General features: G+C 53.7%; 1 protein-coding gene across 2 annotated transcripts in view; it reads left to right on the top strand.

The window, feature by feature from the left end:
• The window catches only part of CAPZB (capping actin protein of muscle Z-line subunit beta), a 62,112-nt gene extending 46,560 nt beyond the window's left edge, over positions 1-15,552 (top strand). The window contains exons 5-10 of one of the 2 annotated variants that reach the window (XM_040084397.2): positions 951-1,092; positions 1,608-1,724; positions 11,176-11,241; positions 12,180-12,256; positions 13,339-13,451; positions 15,302-15,552. In XM_040084397.2, coding sequence (XP_039940331.1) covers positions 951-1,092; positions 1,608-1,724; positions 11,176-11,241; positions 12,180-12,256; positions 13,339-13,441 — 505 coding nt within the window. In that variant the 3' untranslated portion in view covers positions 13,442-13,451; positions 15,302-15,552. The remainder of the gene's footprint in view (positions 1-950; positions 1,093-1,607; positions 1,725-11,175; positions 11,242-12,179; positions 12,257-13,338; positions 13,452-15,301) is intronic. The other variant, XM_040084398.1, reaches the window with a different exon arrangement.
• The last annotated feature ends 3,277 nt before the right edge of the window (positions 15,553-18,829 follow it).

Genomic DNA, 18,829 nt, shown 5'->3' with positions numbered 1-18,829 from the left:
ATCCTTGTGTGCCCAGGTCACCCCTGAGATGTGAGGCTTGTGTGCCATGGACAAGTGTTTGTTATTCCCTTTTCCTTCATCCTCCTTATGGCTTCGGTAACTTGAGAATGGAAGGGGTAAAACGCAATTCCACTTTTAAAGAGGACAAAATTTCTCCTTGTGCATCTTTCTTCCAACAGCGTTGGATTGTTTATCATTATTTTATAAAGTGCCTTTTCCATCTGCACCAGTGTCATCCAGAGGGAGAAGGGCTCTGCAGACCCCATTGCTTTGTTGCTTTTCTGAGTGTACTTTCAGCAAAAGAGATTGAGGCAGTCTGGTTTGTTTTCTCTTGTTTCCCATATGTGATGCTGGAATAATAAAACCTCAACAGCATCTCTACATTGCTGAGATCCCTGGTTTCTGTTCAGCTCCCTCGGCAGTAAATCAGTGTCAGCTTCACACAGACTTTGGAGGCAGCAACATAAAGTTACTTACTTGCTCCCTTTTGTCTTAATTAGTGAACTTTGCTGTAAAGAACTTCCAGATTTTGCCCATAGCGAGGGAAAAGAGAGGGGAAAAAAAGAGACCAGATTGTAAACTAAAGCCTTACTCTCAGCCCACTTTGCAGCTCGTGCTTTTACCAGCTGTTGAAGGTAATTGGAATCAGAGGAAATGTTTGCTCAAGTCCTGTAGAAATCTGTAAGTAGCTCTGGTTCTCCCCAGACCTTTATTCTCCTTCAGAGAAACGTGCAGTTGTTTTGTAATTGAAGTCTCAGTGTTATGAAGTGATTTGAACTGCTCTGTTTCTGGGTGTGTAACTGAGAGTGTGCTGTCTTGAAAGAAAAAAAACCAAACCCAATCTGTATTAGGACTTGGAAATTCTACTTATTTAATATTATTATTATCGATGTCTGCCTCTGGCTTGGGTCCTGCTTGCTTTTAACTTGCCTTTGGGTTGCATCCTGCAGGTATTTTGAAGGTGGAGTCTCCTCTGTCTACCTCTGGGATCTGGATCATGGCTTTGCCGGGGTGATCCTCATTAAGAAGGCTGGAGATGGATCAAAGAAGATTAAGGGATGCTGGGATTCCATCCACGTGGTGGAGGTTCAGGTACAGCCCCGGGGGCAGCTGATACGCCCAAGTGAAAACAAAACCCAGTTAATTCCAGACAATTAAGGAGCACAGGTGTTCCACTGAACAATGCAATATTGTGTCGGGGGCTGTAAACTTCTTTCCCTTGTTAATTTTTGAAAATGCCCCGGGGCGATTTGGATAGAGATAAGTCAGGGCCGTAATCAAAAAGAATCCCAGAAGAATTGGAAGTATGTTACTTTCTGTGCACACGTGACCCCGAGATCTGGAGGGGGGGTTTTTTAACATAAAGAGCTACAGATAAATATCACTAATTAGGTAATAAAAACAAGGTAATGGGAGGGTAAATTGCTCTAACTGGATTTGCTTTGGAAAATTAATGGAATTTGCACACTTAGAATTGTCTTTAAGGGACTGTGCTGTGCATGAGTGGGGTTGGTCTTACCTGGCCTGTTGCTTGTGGGGTCTGCCAGGCCGGGCAGGAGGGATTTTAACCTTCTGTCCCTGTCCCTTTTCGTCCCTTCCACCCTCAGGAGAAGTCCAGTGGCCGCACTGCCCATTACAAGCTGACCTCCACGGTGATGCTGTGGCTGCAGACCAACAAAACCGGCTCTGGCACCATGAACCTGGGGGGGAGCCTCACCAGACAGGTACGGCAGTGTCCTGCACACAGGCGTGGCACACGGGTATGGCAGTGCCCTGCACACAGGTGTGGAACATGGGTATGGCAGTGCCCTGCACACAGGTATGGCAGTGCCCTGCACACAGGTGTGGCAGTGTCCTGCACACAGGCATGGCACACGGGTATGGCAGTGCCCTGCACACGGGTGTGGAACATGGGTATGGCAGTGCCCTGCACACAGGTATGGCAGTGCCCTGCACACAGGTGTGGCAGTGCCCTGCACACAGGTATGGCAGTGCCCTGCACACAGGTGTGGCACACGGGTATGGCAGTGTCCAGCACACAGGTGTGGCAGTGTCCTGCACACAGGTGTGGCAGTGCCCTGCACACAGGTATGGCAGTGCCCTGCACACAGGTGTGGCACACGGGTATGGCAGTGTCCAGCACACAGGTGTGGCAGTGCCCTGCACACAGGTGTGGCAGTGCCCTGCACACAGGTGTGGCAGTGCCCTGCACACAGGTGTGGCAGTGCCCTGCACACAGGGGTGGCAGTGTCCTGCACACGGGTGTGGCAGTGTCCTGCACACAGGTGTGGCAGTGTCCTGCACACGGGTATGGCAGTGCCCTGCACACAGGTGTGGCAGTGTCCAGCACACAGGTGTGGCAGTGTCCAGCACACAGGCGTGGCAGTGTCCTGCACACAGGCGTGGCAGTGTCCTGCACACAGGTGTGGCAGTGTCCTGCACACAGGTACGGCAGTGTCCTGCACACAGGTACGGCAGTGTCCTGCACACAGGTGTGGCAGTGCCCTGCACACAGGTACGGCAGTGTCCTGCACACGGGTACGGCAGTGTCCTGCACACGGGTATGGCAGTGTCCTGCACACGGGTATGGCAGTGTCCTGCACACAGGGGTGGCAGTGTCCTGCACACAGGCGTGGCAGTGTCCTGCACACAGGCGTGGCAGTGTCCTGCACACAGGTATGGCAGTGTCCTGCACACAGGCGTGGCAGTGCCCTGCACACAGGTGTGGCAGTGTCCAGCACACAGGTGTGGCAGTGCCCTGCACACAGGCGTGGCAGTGTCCTGCACACAGGTGTGGCAGTGTCCTGCACACAGGTATGGCAGTGTCCTGCACACAGGTGTGGCAGTGTCCTGCACACAGGCGTGGCAGTGCCCTGCACACAGGCGTGGCAGTGTCCAGCACACAGGCATGGCACACAGGTGTGGCAGTGCCCTGCACACAGGCGTGGCAGTGTCCAGCACACAGGTGTGGCAGTGTCCAGCACACAGGCATGGCACACAGGTGTGGCAGTGTCCTGCACACAGGCATGGCACACGGGTACGGCAGTGTCCTGCACACAGGTGTGGCAGTGCCCTGCACACAGGTGTGGCAGTGTCCTGCACACAGGTGTGGCAGTGTCCTGCACACAGGCATGGCACACAGGTGTGGCAGTGCCCTGCACACAGGCGTGGCAGTGTCCAGCAGCCCCAGCCGGGCACAGAGCACTGCTTTTGTCCGGTGCTGCGTGAGCAGCGCTTCTCCTGCTCTTCTGAGGCCCAGTGAAGGGGTGGAGGCAGGGTGGAATTAGCAGAAAGCACCTTGAACTGTGCTTGACTTTAATTAAAAAATACGAAGCGTTCAATAGGAGGTGAGATTTGCTTCTGAGTCTCGGTTTGTCCTTCGCTGTTCCTGAGTTTTTATTCTTCCGTGCGTGGTGCGGACGTTTTTATCTGTAAGATTTGCCCACTTTCGCACTGGGAGATTGCAGTGGGATTATAAAAATACAGCATGACTTCTTTTCTTACATCTCTCTTTTAAAAGCCAGCTAAACCACTGAGAACAAACCTGTATTTTGCGCTGACTGTGAGATTTTTTTAAGGACATCAATGACTTAGTCTCTTCCTTCAGCCTTTTCTTCCTGCAATACCAGGACACCGATTTTAAAAAATCCCCTAAAAAAAAAATAAGATAAATCTGTCCTAAACAATTGAGGGGATTTTGGGCCAGCGTTAATGGCTTTGCCTGCCTCCTGAGAGCTGCAGGAAGGTGCCAGGCTGGCAGATCTCAGCAGTGCTGCAATCCCTGCCTGCAGGATCTGAACCGGACCTCCTTGGCCGAGGCTGCTTCTGCCCCACCACCTGCCAAAGGCTCCTTCTGCCTCCCTGCTGCTGAGCTGGGCTTGCTTTGGGCCGTGGAAGCCAGTGACTGGAGCAGAGTAATAAACTCTGGAGGACAGGAGGCACATTGTAAGGTCATGAGTGACTGGAGAGATTGGCAGCAGCTGAAACTCCTTTATGAGCCTTCCCAGGGCGGACTGGGGCTCTCCATACAAAGGACAATGCAGACTCTGTTAAAAACCTCATGGTTTCGTACAGGTTTGAGCCAGGTGAAGGCAAGGAGGCTCTGGGATTGCAGAGAGGGACTGAAACTGGGTTAGTCTTGCACAGCTTGCCCCCCAGCCCGGGTGGTTTTTCTTTTCCACATTGTTGAAGAAGCTGATGGAAAAGCAAGCGAAGGAAAAAGGCGCACAGAGACAGTTCTGAGCCTTTTTTTTTTTTTTTGACTCTTCCTGCAGCAATTACACCCAAGTTACGGTGACAAGGACAAATATTTAATCACAGGCCTTGCTAATCCTGTAAAGCAGAGCTGTGAAGTGCAGGCCAAGGGCTTGCCTGTGGCCGTGGCCTCTGGAGCACGAGCTGTGCCAAGGACAACAGGGGCCTGTGGGCAGTGGGTGTCCTCAGCACACCTTGGCCCGAGCTGCCAGGCCCTGTTTGCTTTGACTTTCCCTGTCAGAGCTTCGGGGGGAGATTCATGCTCCTGTCATCGTTTTAGCAGCAGAACATTGGATTCAGATGTGGTGCAGGAGGCCAGGGCCGGGTTCCAGCGTCAGGAGCGGCGCGGCAGCTCCTGCACAAATGGGGGAACCTGGGGGCACCTTCCAGCCTGAGCTGTGCAGGGGTCAGAGTCCTGCAGAAATCCTGCAGAAATCCTGCAGAAATCCGGCAGAAATCAGCTGCCTCGAGGTGTTCTGTGTCAGGGGGAGCTGTTTGTCCCCAGCTGCAAATTTACCTGCAACCAAACTAAAGCCCTGAGTGCAAGGCTTGGACTTTGCTCTAAACCCACATCACCCGAGCTCTGCAGGAAGTTTTACTTCTCCTTTTTTGATCAGCCCTGCAGCAAACTGAGCCACCAAGGACTGGTTTTGGTTTCCTCTTATATATCACGTTAACAGTTTCACCTTGGCAGGTATCAGTCATGTTTTGGAAAAAAAAAAACTTTGTACACGGTAACTTTACACAAAATTCTGGTCAACTCAGCATTTAAGCTACTGGGCCACCTTTGATCCTAAAATGAGAGTAGCAGATGTCCTCGTGTTGGAGAGGAAGCTTTTGAAGTGTTCACTGGCTTGGTCATGTCCTGGCTCACACCCTGATGGCAGAGCAGCCTGTGAGCGCCTGGAAAGGGAAATCTGCTGAGAGCCATTCCTCCAAAACCAGTTTGGCCTCGATGTCACCGAGACGCACAAAGAAATCACACGCAGACAAGAGATTTTCACAGAGGTTCTTCTGATCCAGCTCCCAGCTGGAAGAGCGGAGAGAAGAGACCCCTTTGTTTATTTCTTTTTATACATTTGTGGGTCCAGCAGAAGATTGGCTTTTTGGGGTTTCCACCCCTCAGCCTCAGTGGCCAGACCAATTGTCAGTTACAATTGTTTTCAGGTTAGAAATATGCAAACAAAGGACAGAGAATGAAAACCAAAGGATTTGTTTATGTTACTTCTGTTGGAAAGGTAGAAAACTGCTCTAATATTGTACAGTAACTAAAAGATCTGACTCCATTTATGAAAATCAAAAGGCTAATAAAGAAACTCAGAAAAACCAGGGTAACATCCTCGTGGCTGCAGATGGGCTCTTTTCTGACTGCTGGTGGAGTGCTGAACCTGCTGGCCAGGGGCAGAGCTCAGGGAGTGCCACGTGCTGGGGCTGAGCTTGGAGCTGCAGTGAGGCTCTGGAAATTGCTGTTCTCTGCCCTCACTCCTGCAGGGGAGACACTGCAGCCCTGCACCTGGCACAAACGGGGTTTTGTTACCTTTGTCGACACCGTTTGGAGAAACTCTGCCCTTCCTGAATATGCCCAGGCTCGTTCCTGCGAGCTCCTGCCTGGGCTGGCCCTAAATGTTGCACTGAATTTTGGAGAGGGATTTATTTCCCTCTCTCTTCGAGGCACGGTGTCTGTTGTTGTGGCTGCCCCTGGACCCTGGAGGTGTCGCAGGCCAGGCTGGGTGGGGTTTGGAGCAGCCTGGGACAGTGGAAGCTGTCCCTGCCGTGGCAGGGGTGGCACTGGATGGGTTTTGATCCCTCCAGACCATTCCAGGACTGTGGGATTCTCTTGGAATCCAGCTGCCCTGAAGCCGTGTCCTGGTTCCTCCTGTGCAGACGCTCACATCCCTGGCCTGTCTCTGTTGTGTTTCATACTCTGGGAGTTGACATCTCTCTTCCAGTGCCTTGAGCTGCTTCTCCTTGGATTTCCCAGTGCACTTTTTCACTGCTACAATAGGAGTCGTCTCTGTTTCTAGGAAGGAACAAACATTTTACATTTGTGAGTGGACAGAATAACAAAAGGGGGAGGACACAGAGGATTCAGCCTGTTTTGGGAAGTTGAAAACTCCCCTTGGTGCAGCTCTAATTCACTTTGCGTGGTGGATTTTGGAATTTCAGGCTTTTGGTTTATCAGTTCAATGACAGAATTTCAGATTCCAGAAGAGGAATGGGTGTTTATCCATTCCAGGAGTGTGCAGCACAAACCCCTGTGTGTTGTCACATCCGCTGCTCCATGCAGTTTATCTGTATGCATAATTGCTTCATGTATGTGCAGGTATTAATTCATTTGGGAGCGTGAGATCAGCTCTCAGCCAGCTCCCAGCACACAGGATCCAGGGATTGTAATTCTGGGAGAGCTAAAGCTGAGGTAACATCTTCAGCTGGACTCTTGGTGAGGTGCTGCTGCAGCAGCTCTGTGTGGCAGAGTCTCTCCTTTGCCCACAGAGGGAAGGTTTGGCTGGAATTTTTAGGGATAAACGTCGTTCTACGTAAATACTGCCCGAGAGCACGCAGGGAGCGGGGCTTGCAGGGAAATGAAACGTGCCAGCAGCTTTTCAATGACCTCTCACGTTCTCTGGGGGCTGCAGGTACCTCCCAGCCCTCCTGCTCGAAGGCAGACGTTTGGCAGACGAGTTTCCCTGGCAGGTTTTGGGGGTCCCGTCCCCTTTTTGTGTACCTCGGAACCGCTCGTGTCGCCCGCCGCGGCTCCGAGGGGCTTCGGCTGCGTTTTGAGGTTCCATCAGGCTGCGCTTTGATGGAAGGTGAGAGCAGCTGAGTGATCCTGCCTCACTCAGGGCACAGGAGGTGGAAAGGCTTCTCCTCTGCTGGCAGACAGCCAGGGCTGCGCTGTGCCGTGTGGCTCCTGCAGCCCGCTCCTCGCGGCAGGACGAGCAGGTGCCTTCCCGAGGTGTCCTCTGCACAAAGAGCCTCTGTGTGTGTTTGCTGAGCCAGGAGGAGCCTGAGGAAGTGAGTTTGCTGAGAAAGAAGCTGGCCCCAGACCTGCAGTTTATTTACATTTGGGGGTGTGGGAAGGGGAGGGTGTAGAGTCACAGGGAAGCAGGGCCTGGGATTTGGGGTTAGAGTAGCACAGACGTTGATTTTTGAGCTTGGAACGCTCTCCAGCGAGGGCAGAAGGTTTTGCAGAGCTGGATGAAGGCTGGGCTGTGCACACAGAGCAGGGGCAGAGCTGTCCTGGCATCTGCTGCTGCTCAGTGAAACCCCAGCAGAGCCATGCTGCCCTTTCTCACCAGGGAAATCCCTGTGCTCAGCAACCAGAGACTCATTCCTTTCCATCACGGGCAGATTTCATGGAGAGACCCATCCCACCCACTTCCAGGTGCTGTAACTTTGTTTTTCCACCAGTGGGATCTTCTTGTGGTCTTTGAGCTCCCTCTCAGCAGTGTCCTGGAGCCTCTTTAGTCACCAGCTGAGCAGTGTTTGGGTGCAGGGACAGCAGGGATGTGCTCACAGGGCTTGTCTGGGGAATTAACTTCTGCCTCACTTCTCCATCACGAGAGTGGGCAGGCCCTGGCACCTCCCAGGCTGCCCAGAGCAGCTGTGGCTGCCCCTGGAACCCTGACAGGGTCCCAGGCTGGGTGGGAGAGGGCTTGGAGCAGCCTGGGACGATGGAAGGTGTCCCTGGGATGGTGGAAAGTGTCCCTGGGATGGTGGAAGGTGTCCCTGGGATGATGGAAGGTGTCCCTGGGACGATGGAAGGTGTCCCTGGGATGGTGGAAGGTGTCCCTGGGATAGTGGAAAGTGTCCCTGGGATGGTGGAAAGTGTCCCTGGGATGGTGGAAGGTGTCCCTGGGATGGTGGAAGGTGTCCCTGGGATGATGGAAGGTGTCCTTGGGTCAGTGGAAGGTGTCCCCGGGATATTGGAAGGTGTCCCCGGGATATTGGAATGTGTCCCTGGGGCAGTGGAAGGTGTCCCTGGGATGGTGGAAGGTGTCCTTGGGTCAGTGGAAGGTGTCCCTGGGATAGTGGAAGGTGTCCCTGGGATGGTGGAAAGTGTCCTTGGGTCAGTGGAAGGTGTCCCCGGGATATTGGAAGGTGTCCCCGGGATATTGGAATGTGTCCCTGGGGCAGTGGAAGGTGTCCCTGGGATGGTGGAAGGTGTCCCTGGGATGATGGAAGGTGTCCCTGGGATGGTGGAAGGTGTCCTTGGGTCAGTGGAAGGTGTCCCTGGGATAGTGGAAGGTGTCCCTGGGATGGTGGAAAGTGTCCCTGGGATGGTGGAAGGTGTCCTTGGGTCAGTGGAAGGTGTCCCCGGGATATTGGAATGTGTCCCTGGGGCAGTGGAAGGTGTCCCTGGGATGGTGGAAGGTGTCCCTGGGACGGTGGAAAGTGTCCCTGGGATGGTGGAAGGTGTCCCTGGGGCAGTGGAAGGTGTCCCTGGGATGATGGAAGGTGTCCCTGGGATGGTGGAAGGTGTCCCTGGGGCAGTGGAAGGTGTCCCTGGGATATTGGAAGGTGTCCCTGGGATGATGGAAGGTGTCCCTGGGATATTGGAAGGTGTCCCTGGGATGGTGGAAGGTGTCCCTGGGATGATGGAAAGTGTCCCTGGGATGATGGAAGGTGTCCTTGGGTCAGTGGAAGGTGTCCCTGGGATGGTGGAAGGTGTCCCTGGGGCAGTGGAAGGTGTCCCTCGGATGGTGGAAGGTGTCCCTGGGGCAGTGGAAGATGTCCCTGGGATATTGGAAGATTTCCCTGCCCCAGGCAGGGCTGGGGTGAGGTGGCTTTGAGGTCTGCTCTGGATTTCCCAGAGGCTCAGTTCTGTAACAGCTCAGGAAAAGGGAGCAGAGGAGTTGAGGGACGCAGCAGGTAAAGGTCCTGCAGCATCCCCAGGTTTGCCCGTGGCTTTGGCTGCACAGTTTGGCAAAGGAAATGCGTTCGGTCGCACTGGTGAGAGCAAATCTCAGCTGATTCCTGCAGGCCCTGCAGAGATCTCAGCCTCCATTTATTGGTTATGGTTTGAAATGAGTGCTGGAGAGGCAGGCCAGGCTTAGCCTTACTGATATCCAAATAATTCCACATATTTTCCACCTGGAGCCTTCAGCCTGCCCGTGGCTCTGGGAGCCCTTGGCGCACGTTGCTGTTTGTGTTTCATTAAAGGGATTTTCACTTTGCTCCGTGGCCAGAGCAGCTGTGGCTGGCGTTGGCTTTTCAGAGCAAAATGGAGGGTGAGTTCCCTTCTACCTTTGCCGGTATTTTCCGACAGTTTCACGATGAAACAAAGCGTTTACCCAGCTCAGATGTCCCTCTTTCTGTCATTCCTCCAAATAATGTTTACAGAAAGCCCAGGCAGCTGCTTTATTGCGTGCAGGAAACATCCAAAGTGACCAGCCAGCCCTGGAGGTGTCCCAGAGGAGTGAGTTTCCCTGTGAGTCAGACTCAGAGCAGATGGCTGGGGCAGCCAGGCCTGGATCTGCTGCAGGAGAGCTGGGACTGGGCTGGGACTGGGCTGGGACTGGGCCTGGGCTCACCCTGGGGTTAGGCTGAGCCCAGCAGCACTTGGGGACTGACAGGGGGAAGATGAGCTGCCCCTTAACCTCAGCCTGTAGAGGGAATTTCCTTCCCCTCAAAGCAAATCCGATTCAAGCAGCAAAAGTCCTGCTGCTGGAGCCTGTGCAGTGCCAGGCACCGGAAGGAACCTTTAAAAACCCCAGCTCAACAGAACCCAACTGTTTGTAGGACATGGCTGATCCTGACTCTGCACTCCATTAAACAGTCTCTTGGAACATCTGGCCTTGCAGAGCACATAAAAATGTTTTCCTTCTGGCAGCAGTTTTTATGGAGATGTAATAATATACGTGTTCTGGTTTTTTAAATAATTCTATTTTCAGATTCTGCTTGTTAGCCCTGGAGCTGGGCCTGTCCAGGTGTGGAGGAGGCACAGCAGGGAGGCTGTGGCAGGAACTGCCCCGCTGCCAGCTCCCAAATGTGGGGCAATTTGCTGAGAGCACCCAGCTCCCCATCGTGGGTGGCTGCGTGTTTGTGGGGGTCAGGTTTGCATTGTCCCAGCGCTGCAGCTGGATCCCTTCTCCAGGCAGCGTCCCCGGTCCGTGTAAACAGTCGAGAGGCAAAAATGAAACCTCCTGCTGCTCCTTCTCCCCCTCCTCCAGGTTCTCCTGTGCCTTGGGGGGTCCGAGTAGATGACACGCTTCCCCAAGCCTGTTACGCACTTGGTTTATTAGAAGAAACCTGTAGCTGGCCCAGATTTTTAAACTCTGCCCTGAGGGAGGGATAGGAACAGATGGAGAAGAGAATTCAGTGGGATTAGCAAAACCCTTTGAAGACTCTTCTTCCCACTGCATTTGTCTCCCAGTTTTGTTTTGGTGCTGTCTCAGCAGATCTTCCCGAGGTTCCTGGCTCTGATGTTCGTTGTTCCACACAGCTTGGCTGTGTCTTGGCCGCAGTTTTCACCTCAAGAGCTGTGGGGGAAGGATTTTCCTTCGCACAGACCGTGGAGGGCCGTGGGGCTGATGTTCCATGGGCGCGGTCAGGTGAAACCCAGCCAGTGCTGCAGCTCCAGCTCCCAGCTTCGATGTTGGGGTGGAAGTTCTCAGCTGGTTCAGGGACCTGTGTCCTGTTGGCTGTCTCACTGTGCCCTGAGCTGTTCCAGCTCTCAGTTTCTCCTGCAGAAGACACTTGGCTGCTGCTCCGTGGCTGTTGTGGGGCCTGGCTGCAGCAGGGCTCGTTTCCATTCCCGCTTTTCGCTCCACCCCGTCTCCGTGCCCGTGGCAGGCGCTGGGGGTTTCTCAGCGCGCTGAGGTTCTGTGTTTGCACCCTGGAGGAGCTGCTCAGACCCTCCTGGACGCTGCCCTGCCCCCAGATGCCCTGTGATGCATGGATCTGTGCTTTCCCTTCCAGATGGAGAAGGACGAGACCGTGAGCGACTCCTCTCCGCACATAGCCAATATCGGGCGCTTGGTAGAGGTGAGTGCAGGTGCTTCCGCCCAGATTCGGTCCCATCGCTCAGGATTTTGTTTTCTTTCAGTATTTTTCTTTACAAACAGCTCACTCATTCCTCAGTTTGTGGGTACAAACCCCTCCTCTGGCCCTTGTTCCTGCACAGTGAGGGTTCCTCCCCTGAGCGCTCCCTGACAACTTCCTGCCCCCATTTCTGCTTTTGAGGAGAATTATTTGGACTCACACAGCGCTGTCCCTTGGACTGAAAGCTCAGTGTCTATCAAGTGCTTGTGGAACCCCCTGGAATTGGGTTTAGTGGTGGGTTTCGTGGCAGCTCTCAGTCCTGGAAGCTCAGCACGAGGAGCGGAGCTGCCCAGGAGCTGCAGCACCACTGACTGCCCCGACTGGAGGTGTTCCAGATTTCCTTGATTGTTACAGCCAAGAAAGGAGGAAATTCTCAACTCCGATGCATTTTTTGGGAGCTGGGAAATTCAAGAAAGGCAGCTGCTTCTATTTTGATCCCTTTTTAAAGTTTTCTTGAGTAACAAGCAATGCAACCAAAAAAAAAAAAAAGCTGCTTTGTCCCAAGATCTCTCTCAGAGCTCTGTCGTGCAGCTTCAGAGAACAAATCAAAAATTCCAGGTCGCCGCTGAGCGCAGAGCTCTGCACTGTTGGTCACCCTGAGGGACTGACGGGGCTCTGGAGCTGTGCTGGTGCCAGGGCTGTTGCATTTTCGCTGCAGAGCTGGGGAGAAGCTGCCCTCTCGTGGTGCAGGGAGCTCCCGAGGCGCGGAGGGAGGCGCTGGGAGGGGAGAGCAGGAGCAGAGCCCGGGCTGCGGGGCCGGGGCACAGGCTGTGTCCCGCGGTCTGGGGAGGATCTCGGGGTGCTGTGGTCAGAGGGATCCTGGTGCTGCGCCGGCCCTGCAAACAGCTGAGGCGCTGAAGAGCCGCTGTTTTCTTTTCCAGGACATGGAGAACAAAATCAGAAGTACGCTGAATGAGATTTATTTTGGAAAAACGAAGGACATCGTTAATGGGCTGAGGTAAGAGGAGTGCAGAGGGTGGGGGACCCTTCTCACCCCTGCGGTGTCACCTCAGCCCTGAGCTGCTTTTTTTTCCCCCTTCCCTGTGTTTGGGACAATATTTGTTGTGTGGAGTTCAGGGAATTCTTCTACTGCAGGAATCTGAAGCAATGTTTTAATCCCTCGTTCCCTCACCAGGAGCAGAACAGCCCAACTAACACTTGAATTTTCAGATTATTTTTCATTACTTTTATTCTTCACAGTCCTGCAAGCTGTGCTTAAATTCTGTCTTTTCTCTCTACTATCCTTACAAATAGGCCCAGAATTAAGTCATGACGTGAGTGGTTTGTGGTGTTTAGACTTTGTTTTAAATTCTGTCTTTCTCTCAACACCACTGGTCAAAATACAGTGTATTAGAAGAGATTAAATTCCCTGCTGCACTTCTCAGCCCCTGCTCGTTCCTGGACAGGAATTGGACATGGAAATCCCCAGCTGGGAATTCTCATGCTCACAGAGGAAAGTGCAGAACTGTGATGCCAAATCACTTCATTTTAAAGTAGAGAGAGACCTCCCAGCACAGGGTAGAATGTAGAATAACCAAGGGCACAAAGAAATGCTCTGCTCTTCCCTCACACACTGAGATGTGGAGAAAGAGAGGAAAATGGTGTTAATTAAATATCAGTGCTGCTGTGTGGGCAGAGGGAGCAGCAGGAGCTGTGCGAGGGGTTCTGGGTTCTGCTGCTCTGGGTTCTGCCCCAAGCCCAGCTCAGAACAGCCTCGGGTCCCTTTGTGCAGAGCAGGGTTAAGCCAGGAAGCTTTTATTGACATCAGAGGGAATTTGTAACAGAGTCTTTCTCCTGTGAACGTTGCCTTGAGCTGTTGTGGTTGAATCTCTGCTGTCTCCCCATCCCTCGGTGTCCCGGCCCCGTGTGCAGCTCGTGATGGGAACACCCGGAGCTCCTCCAGCCTGTCCCTGCTCCTTCTCACCTGTGTGCGTCCCCTTCTCCTCCCTGGTGGTTCCCAGAGCCCCGGCTCTGCGTTACCGAGTTCTTCTGACTGCTCTTTTCCCTCTTTGCTCCCTGGTTTCCCACTGCTCTCTGTAGATCTATCGATGCTATTCCCGACAACCAAAAGTATAAGCAGTTGCAGAGGGAACTTTCTCAAGTGTTGACCCAGCGCCAGATCTACATCCAGCCTGATAACTAAACCAATCCAGGTACCCTCGCTGCCTGTGAGGTGTGAGCAGCACTAAACCAGGACTCACCAGCCCAGCCCCTGCATGGTAACGGGAAGAACTAACCCCTAATCCGGCGGGGAGCGGCGGCGGCGCAGCCACCCGACGCTGCGCTTCTCCTTGCAGGTGTTCCCTGCTCCACCAGGGAAAGCTCACGCTCAGCTGGGGCAGGATTTACCACTCTGCGCTGGGGCTGGGGAGCAGGAGAGGAGCACGTGGTGCTGTGCCTGGAGTTGGGGTGGGATTGGGCCGATTGCATCCAGAAGCCCCCGGGGCTCCGTCCCTTTGGGCAGCAGCAGTTTTTTCATGCTCCTGCTACACCACTTCCACGAAGGAATTCCCTCTAGTCCCAGTGTCCTCCCCGCAGAATGAAATCTTGGGAGTCTCAGAGCTGGGGGGAAAAAAAAAAAAAAGACAGGTTCTTCCCAGGACTTCAGAGTAAAGGTGTGCTCACCCACACGCCCGTCCCCGAGAGCGCGGTGCGTTTGGAATTTCCTTGGAGCTTGAAACGCAGCCCTGCTCAAGCTCACTCAGACATTGCCAGCCTCCACTTGCTTGTGCTGTGCACAGCCTCCAGAGGATTTGTTGCTGCACTCGTTTTCCCTGGAGCTCTGAGTGTCAGGAGTGCACGGCAGTGACTAACCCCGAGCCAGCTTAACCTTCCACTCCAGTTCCTAACGAGTTACAGATGTTGTTTCAAACACATTCAGCTGACGAAGGGGGAAACTCACTATTTGTTGATAGTGGCCAAGAACCACTTCTTCAGCCTATGACAAATGCAAATATAAATGTACATGTTTTTATTAAAGCAGCAGAAGTCTCCAGAGACAAGAGAATGGAAATACTGTTATAAAAATGGTAGGAAAATCACCACCAGAAAGAGCAGCCTTGTTTACAGGAGACAGCAACCAGGGGAAAACGAGGTTGCTCTGAATCACAGAATCCCAGACTAGTTTGGGTTGCAAGGGCCCTTCAAGCTCATCCAATTCCAAGCCCCTGCCATGGGCAGGGAAATCTTGGACTATCCCAGGTGCTGCTGAGGCTGTGAAATGTGGTGTAGGTGGGGAGAAATCCCACCCAGCTGGATCCCACCACTTCTCTGTGGTAGCCACTCTGGAAAAGTTTGGTTCTGGACAGAATCCATTCTATTGATTTATTTAAGAGGGGCCTTGTAAAGAGTGGAAATTCCTTAACTGTCTCGTTGAAATCAGAGGTTCCTCCACAGGCATCTTCCAGGGCACCGATCCCAGGCGATTCCTGAACGGTGGAGCTTTTCCTCCGTGCTCCCAGGCAGAGGGAAGCCCTGCAATAACCTTGTGACAGTATCTCTGCTTTCCTTCAGCTGCTTTGATCACTCATTCCTTAGGGAAGGCACAAAAAGAGGCAGATTTGAGAGCAGAACCTCTGGCTGCTTTTCCCTTGGCACCAAGGCTGGCGGGAGGCGATCCTGGGTGAACAGTCCTGCAGAAGGGTCAGAGCTCCCCAGCCCGGCCCTTCTCCAGGTGGGGCTGGATTTCCTCTGGACTTTGGGGGGAGCAGGAGCGCTAACCCCCTTGGCCGTGGGACGCTGGGCTGCCTCCAGTCTGTAACAAAACCTGGGGAATCTCCCCGGCGCCGGGCGGAGCTGCCGGGGAAGCGTTTGGTGCCGGTCCTTTGCCAGAGTGAGTTTCGCTTTGTGTTCTCACCCAGCGCTCTCGTCGCCTTCTGCTTCCCGGGGTCCAGCAGGCAGAGCTGAGCCTGGGCTGAGGGGCTTCTCCTTCCTCCTGGCTCCCAGGACTGCTCCCAAGCCCTCCTGCCGCCTCTGACCCCGGCCTTTCCTTCTCCCCCCGCAGGTCTGTGCAGACTTTTGCGGACAAATCAAAACAAGAAGCTCTTAAAAACGACCTGGTGGAGGCTTTGAAGAGAAAGCAGCAAAGTTAAAAGTCCTGTCTGTGCTAACCAGCCATGCCATGCACTCGTTAGATTCCTTTCGTAGAGAATCATCCCCCTGCCCTTTTCTGTTGGTCACATCACGATTTGCATCCAATACTCTCCATGCAGCGCCATCCTCTCCCCATGAATAAAGCTGTACAAACTTTTTCAGTCTCTGAGGCCTACTTTGCACCACATTTTACTATCGAGACCTTAGGCTATGTTTCTGTAGAAGTCCATGTATTATTTTTTTTTTTCCTTTCCCTTCCTCGCCCTCCCCCATTTATATGCATCGCCACAGATCATTGTTTGTCTTTTCCTCCCTCACCCCCCTCCTCCTGCCTTTTGTTACATTGGTGTAAAAAATGTAAAACAAAAATTTATTAAATACTGTGGTGTGTGAAAGAGGAAGAACTGGAAAAACAAAACAAAAAAAAAGCTTAAAAAAAAAAAGAAAAAGAATCTATTCCGCGTATGTTTGGGGGCTGGGCACAGGGGCTGGCTGGAGGGAGGGAGGGAAGAGAGGCTGTTCCTGGGGGTTGTACGATGCTGAGTAACCCAGATGTGCAGGAGATGGTGATTTGGAGACCTGCTGAAAGTTCTGCTCTTCTACTATAGCCTGGTTCCAAGGCGCTTTTCTGTCAATTTTTATGGAATGCAAAAGGGGTTTTTGTTTTGATTTTTGTTTTTGGTTGTTTTTTTTTTTTTTTTTTTTTTTTTAAAGCTTAAATTGAATCTACATCTGATACTTGAGCCTCCATACTAAAAAAAATGAGAAAAAAAAGAAAAAGAAAAAAAAAATACTAAAACAATAAAACCAAAAAAAATCCCAGGAAGGTGTGTGTGTGTGGTTCTGTCCTTGTTTCTCTTTCCTTCCTTGCAGGGTTATTTGGGGTTTGTTTTCTGTTCCCCATCCAGGAATGTTTGTCTGGAAGGGGGTGTGATGTCCCACTGCTCTTCGGCCCTTCCAAGGTGCCGGGATTGCTGCTCCAGGCGTCCAGCAGAAATACATCCAGGTGGATTTAGGGGAGGAGGATCTGCCCAGCGGCGCTGGGTGTGCTGCAACCGGCCCCGGGGGCTCCTGGTGCCCGTCCCCGGGGGCTCCTGGTGCTCGGCCCCGGGGGCTCCTGGTGCCCAGCCCCGGGGGCTCCTGGTGCCCGGCCCTGGGGGCTCCTGGTGCCCGGCCCCGGGGACTCCTGGTGCCCGGCCCCGGGGGCTCCTGGTGCCCGGCCCTGGGGGCTCCTGGTGCTCAGCCCTGGGGGCTCCTGGTGCTCAGCCCCGGGGGCTCCTGGTGCCCGGCCCCGGGGGCTCCTGGTGCTCAGCCCCAGGGGCTCCTGGTGCCCGGCCCCGGGGGCTCCTGGTGCCCAGCCCTGGGGGCTCCTGGTGCTCAGCCCCGGGGGCTCCTGGTGCCCGGCCCCGGGGGCTCCTGGTGCCCAGCCCTGGGGGTTCCTGGTGCCCGGCCCTGGGGGCTCCTGGTGCCCGGCCCCGGGGGCTCCTGGTGCTCAGCCCCAGGGGCTCCTGGTGCCCGGCCCCGGGGACTCCTGGTGCTCGGCCCCGGGGGCTCCTGGTGCTCGGCCCCAGGGGCTCCTGGTGCCCAGCCCTGGGCACAGGGGCTGTGCTGGGGCGGGTGCTTCCTCCCATGCTGCTGACCCCAAAGCTGCTCCCTGTGTCAGCTGTGCCCTCCCCAGTGTCCCCTCCTGAGCCCTTGGTGGGCACAGGGACCTGGCACAGCTTTGGGATCGCTGCTGCTGCAGGCTTTGGGTGTACCCGAGCTCATCCAGGGGAAGCACGTGGAGATCTGCTGGGCTCCTCCTGCCCCTGGCTCTGGGAGTTGCCCTCCGTGTCACCCTCTGCAGGTGGGGACTGTTGGCACTGATTAATTAATGTGCTCTAATTTGTTTTGGTACCGTGTCCCACCGGACTCGTGCAGGTGGCCAGGGCTCACCCAGAGCCTGTGTAAGGTGCGGAGCTCCTGTGGGACAGAGGACGGGATCCCCCGGGGAACGCTCCGGGATTTGGCTGCTGTCTCACGGGTCTGTCCCGACACAGACCTTCTCTGAAGCGGGAGATGGGTTTGTGTGAGCTCTGCAGCCTGGGAGGGGGAGGCTCCTGGCTCCTCAGGGCTCGGAGTTTCTGCTTTAACCTTTGCCTCTGCAAAACCCTGAACACGGGGAAGGGGCTGCAGCAGTGACCTGGAGGGATGGGAACCTTGGGGAGAGCCTCGGGAATTTCCAGTCCCCTGAGGGGGCTGTGGGTGTGAAACTGCTGCAGCTGCTCGCCTTGCTCCAGCCTGCTCAGCCTGAGTAAAGTCAGAGTAGGTCAGCTTTGTACCTAACTCCTGCTTCCTCTGGGGACACACTGTGATTTATCTATATATCTATATCTATCTATCGATATCAATATCTATATATCTATATCTATATATCTATATCTATCTATATCTCTGTATCTGTATGCCCTCTTTGCTCCTTATGGCAAAAGTTCTTGGTCCAGGTTTAAGAAAAGCCGGTATGTGACAATTATTTAGTGTTGTGAGTGGCAGAGATGGAGGATTTGCTCATGGTTTGGATTAAAACTGGGTATGAATCGTTCTACAGTTCCCAGGGAAAGACAGGAAAGGAAATGCTGCTGGCTTCAGGACGAGGTGAGCAGCCCCTTTGCCTCTGAATCTGGAGGGCAGAATCATGAATTAATCCAGTAAAAACCCACTCACTTGCTTCAAGGGGCTCAGAGAGGCTGAAAAATACATTTCCTTTCTGGGAGCAGCTGGGTCAGTCCCAAGTACTGGCCCAGCTTGTTTCAGTGAACCTGCTGGTGCAGCTTGGAGGGCACGGAGCAGTTGGGATCCTGTTAATGTGAGATCCCATTGCTGGGATCCCATTAATGTGAGGTCCCATTGCTGGGATCCCGTTAATGTGAGATCCCATTGCTGGGATCCCATTAATGTGAGGTCCCATTGCTGGGATCCCGTTAATGTGAGATCCCATTGCTGGGATCCCGTTAATGTGAGATCCCATTGCTGGGATCCCGTTAATGTGAGGTCCCATTGCTGGGATCCCGTTAATGTGAGGTCCCATTGCTGGGATCCCGTTAATGTGAGATCCCATTGCTGGGATCCCATTAATGTGAGGTCCCATTGCTGGGATCCCGTTAATGTGAGATCCCATTGCTGGGATCCCGTTAATGTGAGATCCCATTGCTGGGATCCCGTTAATGTGAGGTCCCATTGCTGGGATCCCGTTAATGTGAGGTCCCATTGCTGGGATCCCGTTAATGTGAGATCCCATTGCTGGGATCCCGTTAATGTGAGATCCCATTGCTGGGATCCCGTTAATGTGAGATCCCATTGCTGGGATCCTGTTAATGTGAGGTCCCATTGTTGGAATCCCGTTAATGTGAGATCCCATTGTCGGGATTCCATTAATGTGAGATCCCATTGTCGGAATCCC

Source organism: Hirundo rustica, chromosome 22 (assembly GCF_015227805.2).
Source record: "Hirundo rustica isolate bHirRus1 chromosome 22, bHirRus1.pri.v3, whole genome shotgun sequence".
Lineage (NCBI taxonomy): Eukaryota > Metazoa > Chordata > Aves > Passeriformes > Hirundinidae > Hirundo > Hirundo rustica.
The sequence above is the reverse complement of the archived record's forward strand: the minus strand, read 5'-3'. Positions and strand labels throughout refer to the sequence as shown.